This window comes from Malaclemys terrapin, chromosome 17 (assembly GCF_027887155.1).
Source record: "Malaclemys terrapin pileata isolate rMalTer1 chromosome 17, rMalTer1.hap1, whole genome shotgun sequence".
NCBI classification, from domain to species: domain Eukaryota; kingdom Metazoa; phylum Chordata; order Testudines; family Emydidae; genus Malaclemys; species Malaclemys terrapin.
In genome coordinates, this window is record NC_071521.1 from 5,160,469 (window position 1) to 5,179,278 (window position 18,810).

The following is an 18,810-nucleotide window of genomic DNA, read 5'->3' on the forward strand; positions in this document are numbered from 1 at the left end:
TTGTTAAATAATACACTCTGATGCAAAAACAAAACACTCCCCCTGATTTCCTTCATGCCCAGAGGGGAAAGCGAATCACCCAGTCCACAAGTTAAACCCCTTCCACTGCTGCACTGCAGTAGGGCTCCACCTGCAGGTGACGTCATGGAGAAGAAAACAACCATCTGTGATGTAGTGAATGATTAGGATCACCTGGAATAGCTCATTAAATCAATTCTCTGCCATTTCTGGGGGCCTCGGGCACTGGAGCTCCTCGGTCCCTCCTGTCCTCTGGCTGTGGCACAGGCTAGTTTAGTCTCCTGACGGCTGTAATACTTTGGTCTGATTCTGGTGGCTGGTCTGCGTGTGGAGGTGGGTGGATGGTGTTGGTGGCCTGTGATGTACAGGTCAGACTAGAGGGCTCGTTCCTTCTGGCCTTGAACTCTATGACTCTATAATTGTATGTGCCAAGTCCTGTGCATATGGCCCAGTGACACAGTCTAAACCCACCCCCCGCACCATCCCAGTCATCCATGATCCATAACCCAGTGGCCTGTGGTCAAACATTTGTAATGCTCTGACGGGCCAGAGATCCTGCACTGGCTACACCCTGCCTTGCAGGTACCAAGAGAGGGATAGTCACCAAGACCCTCTCCCCTGGTGCTCAGGCATCAGGATCGTGCAGAGGGAGAGAGGAGATTGGCATAGCTAATGGGGGAAGCATTTCCACATGAGTGTCCCCACTGCCACATGCAGACCCGCATCCCTGCCAGGGGGCCCTACACAAAGATCCCTGCACGGGTATCCGTGAACTTAAATGATCTTCCCTTCCACTCAGAACTTCTTAACTTTTTCTGCTAAATCTCCCCCTTCTGAGCCCGTGTTCTGTTCCTTAATTCCCTGGAGAAGCTGCAATTGACCGGCACCATGCACTCCCTCCCCACCCCCTACTTGCAGGAAGCTGGGACCAAGAATCGAATATAGATCCCACGCACAGCTGCCTTTATCTAATTCTCCTCCCTCCCCAGGGTACCTTTCCAAATGAAGATTTTCCCATCAGAGCCATGGTCCAGAATGAAGCAGTCGTTGGAGTCCAGTGCGGCCTGGGAGAACGGATTCTCGTCTGCCACCAGAGAGACAGCCATGTTCCCTGCACCACTGGAGACCTGGGATAATGCAACACAAGGATCAGTTCAGAGACACTTTGTGGAAGAACCTGGAGTCCTTCTCCTCTCAACGTTCCACAGCTACATGTAGCAGTTGGAGGCAGACATCATGACTTGGGTGCATTGGTTTCCTTCACGCCTCCTGTCCTTCAAACGTGATGTTCTTGGCACAGCAGTGATGTGATACAAAGGGGTGGTCTGCCCCAAGGATTTCAGGGATTTCTCTCACCACTGCAGCTTCCTAGGAGACTAGAGAAATGGTAGCACATCTCTCCAATGTCCTCAGTGTAAATGCAGCCCAAAGGGCCTTGTCAGCAGAACTGCCCTGTGCCCCAAGGACTGGAAAGGGCTATTTCGGCATCCTGATGACTATACTGAGGAAAAGCCACTGGTGGGTTTGCTGGTCCACATCAAATGCGTTTGGTGGACTCAGACTCTAGAGTTACTAATGGACAAGTGTTGACATCACAAAACCACATCCATACTTGTTTACTAAATCACCCGTCAGTGGATTGAATGGCCACGGACACTAAACTCCCTTCTCGCCCCTTGAAGTGGTCTCTCCAGGGCAGGGCTGAGGGACACTGGCAGGTCCCTGTGGGCCAGTCTGCCCTGCCATTGCACACACTGGGGCTAGCCAGGGATAGCTCAGTGGTTTGAGCACTGGCCTGCTAAACCCAGGGTTGTGAGTTCAATCCTTGAGGGGGCCACTTAGGGATCTGGGGCAAAATCAGTACTTGGTCCTGCTAGTGAAGGCAGGGGGCTGGACTTGATGAGTTTTCAGGGTCCCTTCTAGTTCTATGAGATAGGTAGATCTCCATATATATTAGCTGTCGAGCCAGCCTGCACGACGGAGGCAGAGGAGTTAACAGAGTTGGGTCCCAAGCTCCTTGATTCTAGTTCATTCCTGGCAGCTCCCTGACAGGACACTTCCCCCACTAAATACAGCTGCTAGACAGATTCATTTCACATTACTTCCTTCTCTCATGGACAGTGACTGCAAGATCTCCCAGCAGGCTGGCATGTGTGACATTTCACCTCCGTTCCTGACAATTCCAGCTGTCACATGGGAGTCAGTAAGGCCTGGGCAAGGCAATAAAGCAATAGTGGCTACTTAGATGGTCTTGCATAAACTTTCTTTGTTAACACTTCATAAATAGCTAGCGACACGAGTGAGAATCAGAGCGCCTCTGCTCCGCTCCAGCTCTGTCTAGTTAGAACAAGTTAGACAAACACCTTTCAGCGATGGTCTAGGTTTACTTGATCCTGTCTTAGCACAGGGAGCTGGACTCTCAAGGTCCCTTCCAGCCCTACATTTCAATGATTCTATGATTCCACCCTTTGCAGGGCTCCTCTGTCAGGAGCCATCTGCTTCTTGTTACCTTATACAGCTTAGCCAGCTTTCTATTGGATGCATCAGCTTTGAGGTCATCAGCGACTCCTTCTGGCAGATCGGGCTTAGGTCCCAGAACCTGAGAGACAGGAAAACAATCTGCTAGCTATGTGCGTTGATCCAAGAGAATTTCTGCTCCCCAGATGCTCTGACCACAAAAACACACAAGAGAAAATGTAGGTCAACTACATCAAAACAGATCTGTTCCGATCTCCAAACCGGGCTCAACACCCACTGTTTTCTGTCCCTTGCACAAGAGAACAGCCAGCAGAAACATGAATAGCCCCCTCCCTCTGAGGATCTCAAAGCACTTCACTCACATTCATTAATTCTTACACTATGATGTGGGAAAAAGATGGGGAAACTGAGGCTATACAATTTGTCCAAAGCCACACAGCATGTCAGTGGCAAGGTCAGAGTTAGACCTAGATATTGTGACTCACAAGCCTGTGCTGTAGCCATTCGACAGCGCTTCTCCTGCTGCTATTGTATATCAACACACACATTCTGTACTGCACATGTGCGTGCAGGCCGTCCTTTCATCCAGACGCCACACTCATCACCCCAGCAGCTGATTGCACAGAAAGGACTTTGCTGTGACGTTCAGTGAAATACAAAGAAAGTGACCTGCAGCATTTGCTCCCGCTCTGACCCTTCCTCCATGACGTAGACTTTGCCACGGCCACTCCGCTCATTATCCCGGATCCCCTTAGCCACCTGGGTGGCCTTCAGCCGCTCAAACCGATTGCTCTTGGAGCCGCACCACTGGTGGATGTCCTGCAGGGCACAGATAAAGAGTATGGCATTTCAGAGAGCCCCATCCCAGGAACACGAGGCTTCTTTAGGCAGCATAATGCAAAGAACACACCAATGGCTGGGTTAACAGGCCTGAGCTAAGCAGCAGCGGTGCATTAGGGCCTTTTCATGCTGGTAGGAAGGGGCAGCCTGCAGCAGCAGTTGGTGAGGGGTTGGGAAGCCTGGATCTAGGGGGCTGGAGTCCCACAGCTCATCAGCCCAGGAAAATACAGCTCACTTTCCACTGTGGCAATATGAGAGTTACTAGATCGGCTGTGCAGTTTGTGAAATCACTGGTGACCTGGGGGAGCCTCGCACAGCTTAACACAGACTAGGAAGAAAAACAAATGGCCCACCAAGACATCTCCCATTCCCCAAAGATTCACCGAACGTGTGTTTAACTAGCAGACTTACACTGCCCAGATCAAGGATGAAACAATCTCCATTGTTGAAACTGTCCCAGCTCACAGGGACCTCAGTAGCTCGAACCACTCGTCTGCCTTTGATCTGAAGGACTCTTTGGACAGCCACCTCATTGGGAACCACATGCTTGAAGCCAGAAGCAACTCCACCAGTCTAGAAGAACAAAGAAGAAGGTAACTCCTACTCACATGCTTGCTCTGAAGGAACTGAGAGTCTGAAGTTGTTGTGTCTGTGTCAGAGGCTCTCACCTCCCAAGGGCAAGGAGTCACCCGCAGCTGGCTCAGAGGGCAAGCTAGTTCCCAGTCTCTGTCTGTACAGATCACTACATCAATCCCCGGAGCAACTTCTCCAGCATACCCAGGGAAACAGATGCAAGGGATCCTGGGACACACCCAAGCTGCATAGAGCAAGCCTCTGAATATGAATATAAACGGGGTGAGCGGGAAGTGGAGGAAGCCTGGTCTATGTTGGCCTTTTTATTGCACTGGGTGTATTAAAGTAACATGCCCCTTCGCTTACTCCCTGCTACCCAGACTCCATCTTTTACTCTCACGGCTGCTAAGAGAAAGAGTGAACAGAAAACAAAGTGAATTCAAAAGAGGAAGCGACAAAGACCATATCAGCGCCGAGCTGGGAAAAGTACTCGCACTTCCTGACCACCCAGCCTATTGCTGTAACCACTACAACAGCTGCCTCCCTTTGAGCAGTCTGTCTCTGGACAACTGCCTCTCACACATTCTTTCACTCTCCATACAACACGCAGTAAGAGAAAACTCACTTTTTTGCTACCTGTCCTTTTCACTGCATTTGTCCAAGGTGAGATTTAAAACACTTTAAAAAATGATACATCCACCGATTAAAGGTCTGTATCTGGCAGAAGCGTCTATTCTATTCTTGGACAATTTAGGCAGTAGGTTTCAGCCATTCCCCAAAAAGCGAAACCAAATTAAAATGAGAAAGGAATGGAAAATACTAGGGTTACGAATAAGCAAATAAAAAAATTGTAGGAAAATCCTGGACAAGGAAAAAAATAGCCAACTGTGGAAGAGCCTGGCATAATGTTGCTTTGCTTGTGCCAGTGGATAGCTAATGTGGATGACTATGTCTGGACAATCTAATTCCACCCCCTCCTATCCCACCATTTTGCACCACTATGGAAGAATGATTCCCCAATGCTTTCCCCCACCTTCCCGTAACACTACCCATGATCAATGCCAAGAGAACTAGCAGAGGAAATGTGGTGGGCATAGAAATAGAGACACTGGAAAGGCCACAGCTAGTTGAGTCGATGGGGAAGGGCACAATCAATGCACAAGGGCAGGCATCTGCCATTAACTCAGATTTCTATTTCCCAAATCAGCTGCAGACACCTTGGGGCAGCTCCCTTCTTCCAAGAAAACAAAACTCCAATCCCTCCAATTGCCTGGGGCTTTCATTTCTGTCTCATTGAATCCAGCCCGGGCTCTCTTACTACGAGCTGCTGTTCTGTGCCCTGTCATTGAAAACAGCTGGTGAGGAATTTATTCCCTGTGATCGACAAGAGGGCAATCCTTACTTCTCCTTGGTGACGTGGACAGGCTGGGAAACCTTTCTACTCAGATTCAGACCTGCTAGGCTGGATGTCCAGCAAATACATACTTTGTACTTCAGGCCAGATTTGAAGTATCCCAGGAAAGTTGAAGACTCGTGCCCTTGCACCTCCCGATGCTGGATAGCCTTCCCGTGAAGATAATCGTCCATCTGGACAGTGAATATGGCAGCTGCACCGCTTTCATCCTGACTACAGAAATCCCCTAGAAATCAAAGGAAGACACCGCAGAGTGAATGCAGGGCCTCTGCCGTCTCATCCAGCTGTTTCACATTGGGCAAACAATTCCTTGGAGGGCTAGTTTCCTGGAAAACCTCTACTGACAGGTATTTGATTACAGCCAGGTAGGGACTGAGTCTCAGTTTCTCCATCTGTAAAACAGCTATAGCAACACTGACCTCCTTTGTAAAGCACTTTGAGATCTACAGATGAAAAGCTCCGGATAAGAGCTAGGCGCTCCTACCACTGACAGCCTGACTGACTTGGCTGACTTGGCAAGAAGATGCATTCAGTCTGCCCAAAAGTCAAGCAATCTAGCAGACCCTGAGGGGGCACTAGTGCATTGGCAGCCTGGCTCTGCAGATTGTCAGGAACCCTTGAGAATTCCTCTCTCAGGAGATTTGGCATTGCTACAACATAGATATGACAAGGCACTGAACTAGTATAGAACCCCATTGATCATTAGCAGGCTACTCCACTTTACCGCACCGCAGAGCTGCGTGTTTTGTATGAGAGCTCAACTGAGGTCCCATCTGCTCCATGTGGGCATTAAAGACCCTATGGCACTTTACAAAAGTGTAAGTGTTCGTTGTAGAGTCTGAACAACATTTTCCCTTCTTGTGGTTGTGCAGGGCAATGATTAGTTGCTGCCCTCCACCCCAGAGGTGGCTGCATGTCAGTAGTGCAGTGTTCAGAGAAAGTGTGAAACACTTTGGGATGAGAGGCACTATGGGAATAAAAAATTACATGACCTTAACAGTGCCACTTTTGCCTTCTTTTCCCTTGTGGCAGGACAGGTTTACCCAAGAGTCCTGGATCAGTGAGAGGAACACAGTGCAAGAACTTTCACTTTCCCGGGTTTAGCTCCAGGAGTTGGAAGAACTGCCAGTTTCCATTAAGACAGAGACAAGCCCCTCGGACCTTACCTAACCAGAAATGCAGATCATACTGCAGGTTCCCACTCCGCTGTTTGACGGTGTTCAGAACCAGATAAGCATCTCCAGTGAAGAAGTCTCCATACAGGTTTTTTGGCACAGGTACCAAATCAAATTTCTCAATCCGCCAGATCTGTAGGCCCGGCTCCTTTCCAGCCTTCAGAAATTCAGCGTGTTCCACCATGCTGACAGGCTGGGAGAGGGAAATGAAACAGAGAATTCTCTTAGGCTTGTGCAGTACAATGAAGCTCTTGTTAAACTAAGACTTCTTCTCGAATCCTAATTACTGCGGTTCCAAACAAGGATTGGGAAGTTTCCATTGGCTCTCGCACTGAAATCATCTAAGGAAAATCCTTCTTGACCTTTATTACTTTCCATGTCCACCCACCTCCATTTCCTGACTTCCTTCCTAGCCTCTTTTTGCCTCTATTCCCTGTTATCTGATTACTTTCTCCCTACTTTCTCTCTCCAGCTTTGCAGTTCTTTCTTCTCTGCTGATTAGTCACTTCTTTGTATGGAAGGGTGGAGGCAAAAGACACAGAAGTTCCCTTCCTATCCATTCCTTTATATAAACGTTCCATAAGTTGGAAGGCTCCAGGGAATATATATATATATTTTTTCCTTTCATCTATATATTTTACATGGTTTGCAAAATCACTGTTATATTTCCCTATAACATGTGTGATCTATTAATCTCTCACAGGCAAACGCTGGGAGTCCCATCATTTCTAGGCTGGGAAAACCATGACAGAGGACAATCTGACATTGGCAGGGAGGTGGATAGGTGACCTAACAGGACTTCTACATCCCTAATGTCTATGCTTCTATGATATTATGATGCACTATTCACTCCAACGCTTTTGTGTGGCTTCTAGGAATTACACTAATAAATCACTACTCCTGACGGTTGTTGACTCCCTTCAAACTACCCTGTCCCTAGCAAACTGCAATTCAAACTTGCCATTGCTGCCTCTATATTATTATTATTTATTAAGCACTGACAATGTGTTATCACTTCTTTTGAGACAATAAAGTTCTATGGCTACAACTAGAAAGAATTCAAGATAGCAATATTAAAAAGAAATAAACCAATCCTGATGTATTTTAGATTAAAGGAAGGGCCTGTGTCCCTCTACCAGGGCAGACCTAGCAGGCCTCTGAGTACTATAAACTAATAAAGGCGAAGAAGAAAGAAATAATATTACATCATACGCATCCAGTACTTCGACAAAGAGGAAAGTTCACAGCAGTTAATGGACAAAAATAAAATTTATGCTCAGCTCACAAGGCAGAAATACAAAATGCTGCAGACTAGAAAGCAATACAGCAAGTTAGCTGCTGAATCCATATCTAAACTGAACCCTGTCATCAAATGGATATTTCAAACAGTGCCCTCTTACAGTTTCCACTCCACAGGCTGCACGGCTTAGTTAGGGAAGCCTTTTACGAAAGTTTAAAACCACGCAGGAGAACACGACCCTTGTAAGTATTTTCTTAGCAGAGGAAAAGTTTTACAGTCTTTAATTACATGATTGGTCACTTACCACAGCTGAAAGAAGAACAGCTGCTGTAACGAGATAGCCGAGCCCTGCGACAGATACAGAGCTTGCGTAGCTTAACCTCAGAGCCATTGTACAAAAAACTGTGAGCAGAATGCAACTCTAGCTGTGTTTGCACTGGAATTTCAGAAGCGTTTTTAACAGCAAAGGGTTCTTCACTCTTTCACCTCCAACAGAAGAGGGACTGAGGAGCCCGAGCTCCTTCTTTGTTTCCCTGTCAATAAAGATGTGCTGCATAAGCTGGTGCTTTATCACAAGGAAATACACCCAGCTCCCTCTGAAATATAAGGGCGTAACATGCCTATGCACACGGTCCACTTGGAGGCTACACAGATTTAATCTGTGCAGTCATTTATGGAGGCGCTATCCCAAAAGACAGTACTAAAGGACAATATGGTATTCATTACAGCAGGCGGTGCAATAATGGACAAATAAACTAAATATTTGGTCAAAAGGCCAATAACAGAGAGAGGCATCAGCCATGGAGACAAAAATGTATCAGCTGAGAATTGGAAAGAGACGGAGAGTTGATGAGGTGCTAAGGAACAAAAGGGTTGTTCCAGATGGCAAGGCCTGTGGAGGAAAAGATTCTCATACCAACGTCAGTGACCTGTGGGAAAGGACAGAGAGTGCTAAAGGGAGCCGGCTGAGTGATCGGAGGGTGAGGATGTTGTGTTCATATTTCCCTGTACATAGAGATAAGCAAGAAGCAACATTTGGCAAATGCTTTGGGTCTCTTGCACATGGATTTCAGCCTCGACACAAGCTACAATAAGAACAGGAGTACATGTGGCACCCTCCTGTTCTTTTTGCGGATACAAACTAACAAGGCTGCTACTCTGAAACCAGCTACAATGAAATTGGTGTGAAGCAGAGGGGTTCTAGGTACAACAATGAAGGACCACTCGTCTACTGGCAAAAGGATTTCCCTTGCCAGACAAGATGGGAGAGCAAGAGCTAGCTCAATAATTTCACACCGTAGGCTTTTAGGGATTTAGCAAGATAACTGTGACATGCATCTAGCAGTCTTTGGGCTTATTGAGTTAAACGATAACCATGTAGAGCTGACGTCAAAAGACTCGAGAACCAGGCCTACTGCCTCCTGCCATGAGGTAAAAAAAGCGAGCAGTGAGCCTGCTTCATCCAAGTAGTGTACAAAACAATAAGTGCCCTATAATAAGATTTCTCACTGATTGCACCGCTGGGCCACATTAGAACTGTGTGTGTGTCATATGCCCTCAAGTGGCTAGTCCATTAGAATATAATAGCCTACTATCACTACCACATGATGGAGTTACTCCTAGAGTTCCAAGCGCTACAGGTGATGCTGAAGGTTCTGGGTTCAAGCGCTGCTGAAAACCCATGCAGAGGTTTATTGTACCATGCTATACAGTCTGGGCTGGTACGTCTACCCTAGGAGATCAGACAGAGAACACAGGTAGGGAGGAAATGAATCTCTCTCTGTGTTTACATTGCAGGCTACATGTATCTAGAGCGGAACTGAGTGGAATCTTCAGATTCATTACCCGACTTTCTGGGAAGATACTTAAACAAGTCTCTGTTGCTCCTCCCACCCCCACTGAAGTCAGTGGCCAAATTTCCATTGACCTCAATGGGAGCAAGATGAGGGACACACACACACACACCCCGCAACACAGGAAAGCTTTCTCCTCTCCTCATGAGAATCATTTTCGATCTCTCTCTGTTTTGCTAGAACACTGTGTTTTTCGTTCCATAGTTTCCAAGCTGGTGCTCTGTGTCTGGACATTTGGCTATTAAGTATTTCAGATCTTGGCAAGCTCCTGCTCCGTTAACAGACCTTTGACAATAAGTATCAAAACAAAATTTCCTTGGAAGTTCTCAATTTTTAACAGAGAATAAAAACAATTTCTTCATCTGGCTGGGCTTGAACGGGGTTTTTCCCCATCCCTGGGGAGGGAGCTCACACAGAGCATCAAGGTCTGAAAAGCAGCAAACATTTGCTGGAATCATAAGTGTTGGCCAAGGTAAGTTGAGCCGTGCTGGGAAGCCATCAGTGAATGGCTCTTACAGCTGTTCCATCTGTGGTCCACCCAAGTCTAGAGGACTACACTGAAAAACAAATTAGTAACAATGTTGGAAAGAGAGACAAGTCCCTTGCAGATGGAAAGAGAGTTTCAAGTATTTATTCATAAACATTTATACAGTGCCAGAACTTTGCATGCAACTCCACTGAGACTGAGGGAAAAAGACCCAGGGCAAAGTGCCTAAGTAATTCAGGAACCTACATCCCATTTTCAAAAGTGACATAGGGTCCTACATCCTATAGACTGAGACTCCTAAGTCATTTCGGTGGGTTTGAAAATGTTATCCCCAGCCCCTGCCCTGCAGAGCTAACAATATCAATTAGACAAGTGCAAAGCATGAAGGTAGACAAAGGAAAGGGGTAAGGAAAGGAGAATGAAACAAAAATAATGTGACCAACATAGTGAGCAAATAATAAATTATGGTGCTCTTAGGACATAAGGTGAGGAGTACATGTAATATTCATGTGGCTGGTCCAGCCTACTACTGCTGTCAGCAAATGTAGTTACCCTTTTAACTGGAATGGCAGAAAACTGAGCTTTGGTGTGAAGGGCTCAAAGCTTGTGGCTGACATGTGGCAGAAGTCAATACATAGATTATAAAGAAGATGTCACAGGTGGAAAGCATGACAAAGAAGTGGTGTGAAGAAAATACTAGTATAACTATCCAAATCACCCTCACAACTAATGCAGAGTAAACCCAACATCTTACACACAGAAAAGGCATTCAAGGGGAGGAAAGCTCCATAAACACAGGGCATTGAATACACAGTGTCAGTGCTGGGGGATTATCTGGAGGAGGCTTGGCTGCTCAGGGATAAAAACAAAAGCTTTTAAGGAAAGAAGCCCCTGTGTTTTGAACAAACAGTGGAAGACAACTGCTTATTATGGAAGCCAGCTGTGTGATTAACATCTCAGTAAGCACGACAGGTCTATTCAAGAACATCTTATAAATGTGTACCTTCCTACTGAGATAATTATGGGGATACGTTCACTAATTACAGCACACAGTGCCCCAGACATATAGCAAATGAAAGTAACATCTACAAGGAAGCTTGAATTGTCTGATTGCTCAGTGGCAGGGTACATCAGTCTTCCAGTTTGGAGTTTGCTTTTTTCAAAAGAAGTTTTCAGTGAACTATGGTAAGGTGTTCACCCTGCACAAGTAGTGAAAGGGTTAATGTGGGCCCAAAAGGCCAATTAACCCACCTGGCTGAACCTGGAGGGTGCCCCAGGCCTAATGAAAGATGAAGCCCAGCTGGAGAGGAGCTGGGTGGCGCTACAAAGACAGAAGATCTGGCACAGAAGGGGTTGTAAGGGAAGAACTGTGCAGGTGCTCTCTGGGAATTAGAGACAGGCAAGAGCTGTGGGAAACACTCCTGCAGGGTAAGGAAAAAGCCTGTATGGGGAAGATACCTGAAGGCACAGGACTAGAGCAAGCTCCTATAGCTGATGCTGATACAAGGGCAGAAAGCAGATCTCTGGGGAAAAGCCCTGCTCAGTACAAATAGCCCGGGAAAGGGCCTGAAGAAAGGCTCATGGTAGGATGGGGTCCAGGGAGGCCGAGGCAAGGTGTCTGATAGAGCAGAGAGTGGCTGCTTCCAGGGTCCCTGGATTGCAACCCACTGTGCAGGGTGGGACTGGGTTCCTCCTTCCACCACTGGGAAGGTGGTGTGAAGCCCCTGACATAAAGGGATAAGGATGCTTTAAAGCCCTCATGTATGGACTGTGGGTCTGAGGCCCTGATGTGAGGACATGGGATTTGTGTTGGACTTGCTGTTACTCCAGGAGGGGTGGAACTAAAACGTGACCTGGCTGAGTTGCAAGAAGAGGCAGACCACTGCAGCGGCCATTGCCTGGGGCACTAGAGAGGAAAGAACTGCTACGCTACACCCAGCCGTGAGATGGGGGACACTAGTGGTGAGGCCACTCCTCTACAGTATGTGATTGCCGCTGACAGGTAGGCTGTCTGCCCTGGATACCGAGGGCTTCCGCTAAGCACCAAAGTGATGCAGGTTAGGCTCCTTTCTGCCCCACCCCCTGACACTGCCCTTGCCAGCATGCCCCAATTCTCTTCTGAACAGACTCCCTCCAGGGAAGGGGCATTCAGCCTCCTGGGCCCACTTAATTCTTGGCTGCTCCTAGTGGCTAGGAACCATGCGCCAGTTGCAGTGGGGCATTGAATGAGGTGGGTGTCTGTGCACTAGCAACTGGACCGGAAATACAGGACTCCGGTTACAATGTTACTATCCCTTCTGGTAAAAAAGTGACCTATCCTAGAAGTTGAGGTAATGAACACTTGTTAGCTCATTGGCTGACTCTTATGGGATGCAGCTCCCGCCACTTCTCTCCAGAGACGATTCCACAGAGTAAAGTGTGTGGTGGTTTTTGTTTTTGTTTTTTTTTTCCCTCGTATCCAACTGAAAAGTTCCTTTTAAGTCCATCCCACTACTCCTAATGATACCTGCTTTTTACTTCCCTAAATAATTCTCTCTCTCTCTCTCTCTCTCTGGGCATTTAAGCCTTTCAGATATTTGCAGACTGGCATGCTTCACACTCAGCTGTCATGCAGCCAAGCTACATAAGAACGGCCATACTGGGTCAGATCAATGGTTCATCTAGCCCAGTATCCTGCCTTCCGACAGTGGCCGGTGCCAGGTGTTTCAGAGGGAATGAACAGAACAGGGCAATTTATCAAGTGATCCAACTGCATTTGGTCCACTCCCAGCTTCTGACAGAGGTTTAGGGACACCCAGAGCATGGGAGTGCATTCCTGGCTAATAGCAAATGGTGGATCTATCCTCCATTGAGGATACTCTCATACTGACCCCCATAAATCTGATCTTTCTGCATCTTACTCATTTTTGTTACTCTTCTCTGAATTCTTTCTAACTTGTCTCTGTTTCTGGCAATGTATCTGAAGCTGAATGTGACATTCCAGGCACAGTCTCACCAGAGCTCTTAAATGCTTCAATTACGCAAATAAAAACAAAATGGACAGAGGAGCTATCCCTGCCCAGGTCCATGACATGATCTCTGGGCACGCGTAGTTCAGACTCACATCTGCTCACTTTCCCTGCTGTATCCCATTGCAACGTCAATTACAGGGAATCAACTTTCCGATGACTCTAATCTGACCTATCCCAGCACCTCTAACTCAAACACCTCCCTACCACCTCACCGCAAACACCACCTACAACTCCTACTGCTGCTATCCAAAACCTCCTTTTAAAAGGTGGCAACAGGCACTGGAGAATCATCTGGTGCTTAGTGTGAAAGGGGAAAATGCTGCAGCCAATGCATGAAACAAGAGAGTTTTCCGCTAGACTCAAGCTTCTGATTTACATTCGACCACAAACATTCCAGCAGGCTCACCACAGCTTAAGGAATGCACAAATTCTACCAAAACATCAACTGATTGGTGGTATTGCCCAAGCACTGCAGAGCACAATATGTGCAAAAGAATAAAAATATTCTAACCGTTTCCAAATTAAAATTCACTGAAGTGAGATTCCAGTTTAATAATTACACTGGAATAAGGGGACTGGCTATTCAAAGAGCCAAATAGTCAGGTTTATGAAGAAACAAACATTTGTGCACAGGTCTTTCCTCAGAACAGCTGAAGCTATGAAAGCAGTAAGACTAGAAGAACGGTACTTCTACATCTCAGCCATTCCATAAAGATTAAGGCTTTTCGCTGCCTTTATTTACGGATAATGCATGGTGAGGGAGGGGACAGAGGTGGAAAATTACTGTTCCACATCTGCTTATAAATTACATTATTGGTAAAAAGTGTAAAACATGGAAGGAGAGCACATCTGTTTGTTGGTGTATAGATTTAGCTGAGAGAAAGGGTGTGGGGGCTGAGTAAACAAAGTTGGAAGTGGTGATATCAGTGTCAAAATTAGTTTTCCCAAACAGGTAGGAAAACAGCCAGTTGTTTCTTAAACAATAAACGAGAGAGAGAAACCAACACTCCTTTAGAGTTAAAATGCTTTGTGCAACAGTTTACGTTACTATTCCAGTGGGCACCTACCATTGTTAGACATTTTTGATGAGAGAGAAACATGCATTTGAGGAAGGCAGGATTTTTAGGTGTTCAGTTAAATTGGACTAGCGAACACCCACATCCCCACCATATCTCTCAACCTCTAAAATGTCTGCTGCTTAGTTCTTTACACTTCTCGGACTGTAAGGACTTTTTTTAAAAAAAGTTTGTTTGTTTTTTAAAAGAGCATTGAAATGAAATTTCAGTTCCAGTACAGATTGCATTTCTTTAGTGCATCTGGACAACGCATAACTGCTCTGCCAGGTGCTACAGTGCCCTCTTCATATAATACACAGTGATTCATTGTTTGGGTGCATCCCCTTAAGAAAGGGGAGACCCAACTCTCTGATAACCATTCATGGTTGGTTACTCCAAGCAGCTGGAAACAGAGTAAATTACCACACCATTTCTGCTGTGGCAAGTTAGTAGGACTACCCATCTCTGTAAAAGCTCACCAGCTGAGGGCAGCACAGGCCAGCCCACAATATTTAAAACAAAAGTACAAACAACTTAAAGAAAAGTCAAGTGTGTGGTGTGTGTGTGTTTTTCTTTTTCTTTTCTTTTCTTTTCTTTTCTCCTTTACTTAGGTTTTAACTATTTCTAGAGTTTGAAAACACTACTCTGTACTGGTCCTAGCAAGCTTTATGTAAATCTGAAAAGTAACTGGGCTAACCAGCCACTTAATTTATTTCCATCTGAGCTTTATTGCTGTGTCTCATTAGCAATAAGTTACTTCCCTTCCATGACACTAATTGGTTGATATCAGAAATATTGGCACCTACACATTTGCAGAGAATAGCTTGGAAGTAAGTAAATCTGAAACCTCTTTTTTGGTCGGCATCAGGCATGCTGTCCAGTCTGTACAAGATCAGCTACAATATGCTGTTCTTTTTGCTTTATGCTGCTTGCTTCTTTAAGTGGAGAGTCCTCTCTTTCAAACCTGGGCCCCATGTACAGTCTGCCCTGCAGGCAGAAGGAAGGCTGCAGTCTAGCTAAACTGACTGCTTTGCATTTTAAAAAGAGAAATTAACCCATTGCTAAGCAGCCAGCTTCTCCTTTAATATCCCAAAGAATCCAGCACACTGTGCCTATAAGCCCTTAGCTTCTGCACTGCAAGGAATTCTAGTTACAATAACGAGGAAACTGAGGGTTTGGGGGGGTTGTTTTGTTAGACAAAGCTGTGCTATAAGCAATGCAAACAAGGCCACTATCTGGCTCTAATGTAGACAAATGCAGACTGAACTCCCCTAGCCAAAGTGGGACCACAAGAAATCATAGCTGGCTAAATCGAGCCGATAAAGGAGGCCTCACTCACTGCTGGAAGAAAGCTGAATTGCAGGGAATGTGCAGCCTGCACAGAAGTGAATTACACTGTCACATCTGCACTCTTGTGCTCTCTGTGCACTTAATTTTGTCTGTGGCTTCTCTTTACCCTAAGTTTCAGGAGACGCCTGACTGCTTCTAACAGAAGAAGACTGGGGCAGACTGTCCAAGCTGGGATTTGCACAAGTGGGGGGGAGGCAGGCAGCAGGCTAGAGATTTAACCCCTACAGTAGTGACTAGCAAGCCTTATTCCAGTAGGTGTACAACCAGCATTCCTGCTGCAGTAACTTCCCTTGGGAACCAGCTCACATTGCATCCTGAAGGCCCATGCCTGTCTTTGCAGTCAGACAGTTCTCTCTCTCTCTCCCCTGCATTACAGCGCCAGCAGATTCCCAGGGCCATGTTTGCACAGCCCTGGGTTGGGCACAGTGCAGAGATGCACACACCAAGGGAAGCCTTAAGGGCTGCTCTGTCTCAGGGAGCTCCTGGGTGCACGTATTCCTTTCTGGAGTGCAACACAAACCCTTCCATGCAGCTTGTGTACAGGGGAGGCAGAGTCATGGTCCCATCTCCTCTTCACCCCCTTTGGGGCACTGTGCACCCTCAGGGTGACACTTCCCATGTCCGTGCATTGGAACGTCTCTTAGAGAGCCACTCTGTTTCCCATTTACCATTCAGTCACTGCATTCTCTCTCTGCCACATATCCTGAATCCATCTATCATAACCGGTATGGGCTCTGAGTATTAATCCTTCCCCACCAGAAGTGGGGACTTCCCAGCATGCAGCCCATCTGATGGGAAGCAATGGGTCAGTGGCCAGGACAAGTAGACCTGTACTAAAATAAGGTTTTTCAGTTCAGAAAATTCTTCCCCAAGTTGCATGTTAGAACAAACACTAAAACCAACTCAAAATTCAGCCAACCCCCCTGACTTCCTCCTGGTTTTGCAATGAAACAAGGAACCAGTGAAATCAGCCTGGTGTTAACACAAGCCCATAAGTTGATACCAGGTTTGCTAGAAACCTTTTGAGGAACCTGGTCTGAGTTTGTAATGAAAGCTGAAACCACAATGACTTGAGCTTGGCTAGAACATGTTACAGAGCTCTCACCATGAGTTAACCATGCATTACATTTTTCTTTCATCACTTAACACTTTAATTGTGAAGAATACAATTAACTACCTGGTTCAAATAATAACGGTAACTGGCACTGCGAATTATTACAGTAATAACACTGGGTTCAAGAATAAAAAGGTGACTTGCACCAACAAACATACTTGTCTGAAAGTCCTGCATGACAAATGCTCATAGAATGTTTCCTTAAAAGAGGATTTTTTTTTCAAACTAGTTACACAGATGTAATAACTGCAATGTTCTTGTCTGCCCTATACATGTCCCACCCATGGGGGGGGGGGGGAGGAGAAGCCTTAATTACATGTGTGCATGAATGGTTTTGCTAAGACTCTGGAAGTTTTATTTCTTTATATAATTTTTTTTCCCTTTTGGCTTAGTAAACGCTTTTACAATCTGGCTGATCCATTTTATCCAAAGGGACCAGAAAAGCTCTTGAAAAGCCATCAGTGTCACAGGTATAATTACTTCTGACCAGCAATGTGTTTTCTTTTAATAAAATGTCTATAGAGCCTGCTGTTCCATGGACACTTGGATCCTATATTTTACATTCCCTAACTTCCTACTAGTAACCCTGGCTTGTAGTAATTCCTCTGCTGCATTCTGATTTTTGCCTTGTTACTTGAAAAGTCCATACTTTGCACACTGGTTTCTACTCCGCTTACAGGTTTACATACATGCTTTACAAGAGTATTGTTCCTCTAGAAAGACAGGAGGGCAATGTTGCGTGGCACCATTATTGGGAATAACCCCTGGCTGGCTTCAGACTTACTGTCTACCAACTAATGCTGCTTTGCATGGCTATAAATAGTTATTTAGATAAAAGGCATCAAGAACAAAAAGCACCAGCAGGCTAGCTCAGTACTTCCAGCTGCAACTGACAAGTTAGTTTGGAAAGCATAAGAGGAAACCCTTTGGCAAGCATTTTGATAGGCATCTAGCCTGGTTTATTTTCCATAATCCAATCTCTAGGTAGGTTCAAGACTCTAGATACAGAGAGTAGTAATCCCTGAGATGCTAAAAATTCTCACATATCCGTTCTACACCTGTGACTGGTGAAAAGCCTTGATGAATTTGCACAAACTGTGGGAATTTGTGGAATCAGCAAAGCGTCTCTGCAGCTTTAAAGAAACCCTATGACATCCCACAAGACTAGGGTGACCAGACAGCCAGTGTGAAAAATCAGGATGGGGTGGGGGTAATAGGCGCCTATAGAAGAAAATGCCCCAAATTTTGGGACTGTCCCTATAAAATAGGGACATCTGGTCACCCTACACAAGACAGTATAGTGGAAGAGAGCAATTCAGTACAATATTAACGTCTGATGACACTGCACCCTGGAAACAGTCAAATATTTGTCTTTATTTTTTTTAGCTCTTAGTCACTCATGTTATATGCAAATTTGGCACAGTCTTAAGTCAGCCACTGAAAAGGCTGCATGGTCTATTTCAGCTTTATCACCAAGGTGACAGGCATTGAAAAATATCTAAAACAGTAGATTAGATCAGTCTTTGGTCTCCAGGCAGCACTAAATTCATACACACGCAACTAAAAACAATCCCCACGCTGAGAAGCTTGTAAAGAAAGCATCTTTAGGACAACCACGGTGACCCCATAATCTATTTTAGATTTGTCTCTCACTGTCTGAGGAACAGCATTGCTAATGGTGTTCCTAGTACTAGCTGCTGCTTATGCATGCTAGCAGTAGTTAACTGCTGCACCCACCCAGAAAGGTGGGTAAGTACAATACTACTTTTTTTCCTTTAGCGCACACAGCCCAAAGCTTTTTTCACATTTGAAAAAATTCATACCAATGAAAACCAACACGCTAGCGAGATACATAAAATGAACGGTACAAATGTACATTTAAAACAAAATTCAGGACACTGACTAAAGGCGGCTTTATCAGAAGCTCCCAACGTTCAAGTCGACAGTTTCCTTAACTGCTCTCCCCTCAACTTTAAAAACTAAATCCTGTAGAGAACAAGTTAAAATTTCCTTCCCCCCAAAGTATAGCAATATCTTTGTCATGGGCAAAGTTGTTTTTTGCATTCACAGATTAACATTCCTGTGGAATCCTTTTAACAAATGAGAATAGCCATGTGAAACAGGCCAAATTATTATATGAATATTCTGGGCACAGTCAACCTGTGGAACTCCTTGCCACAGGATGATGTGAAGGCCAAGACT

The 18,810-nt window shown here is 45.7% G+C and overlaps 1 protein-coding gene across 1 annotated transcript in view; it reads right to left on the reverse strand.

The window, feature by feature from the left end:
- The window catches only part of GSN (gelsolin), a 45,424-nt gene that overhangs the window by 11,905 nt on the left and 14,709 nt on the right, over positions 1–18,810 (reverse strand). Inside the window, 6 exon segments of the mRNA XM_054007290.1 lie at positions 1,013–1,145; positions 2,528–2,617; positions 3,166–3,315; positions 3,748–3,909; positions 5,395–5,549; positions 6,490–6,691. Coding sequence (XP_053863265.1) covers positions 1,013–1,145; positions 2,528–2,617; positions 3,166–3,315; positions 3,748–3,909; positions 5,395–5,549; positions 6,490–6,691 — 892 coding nt within the window.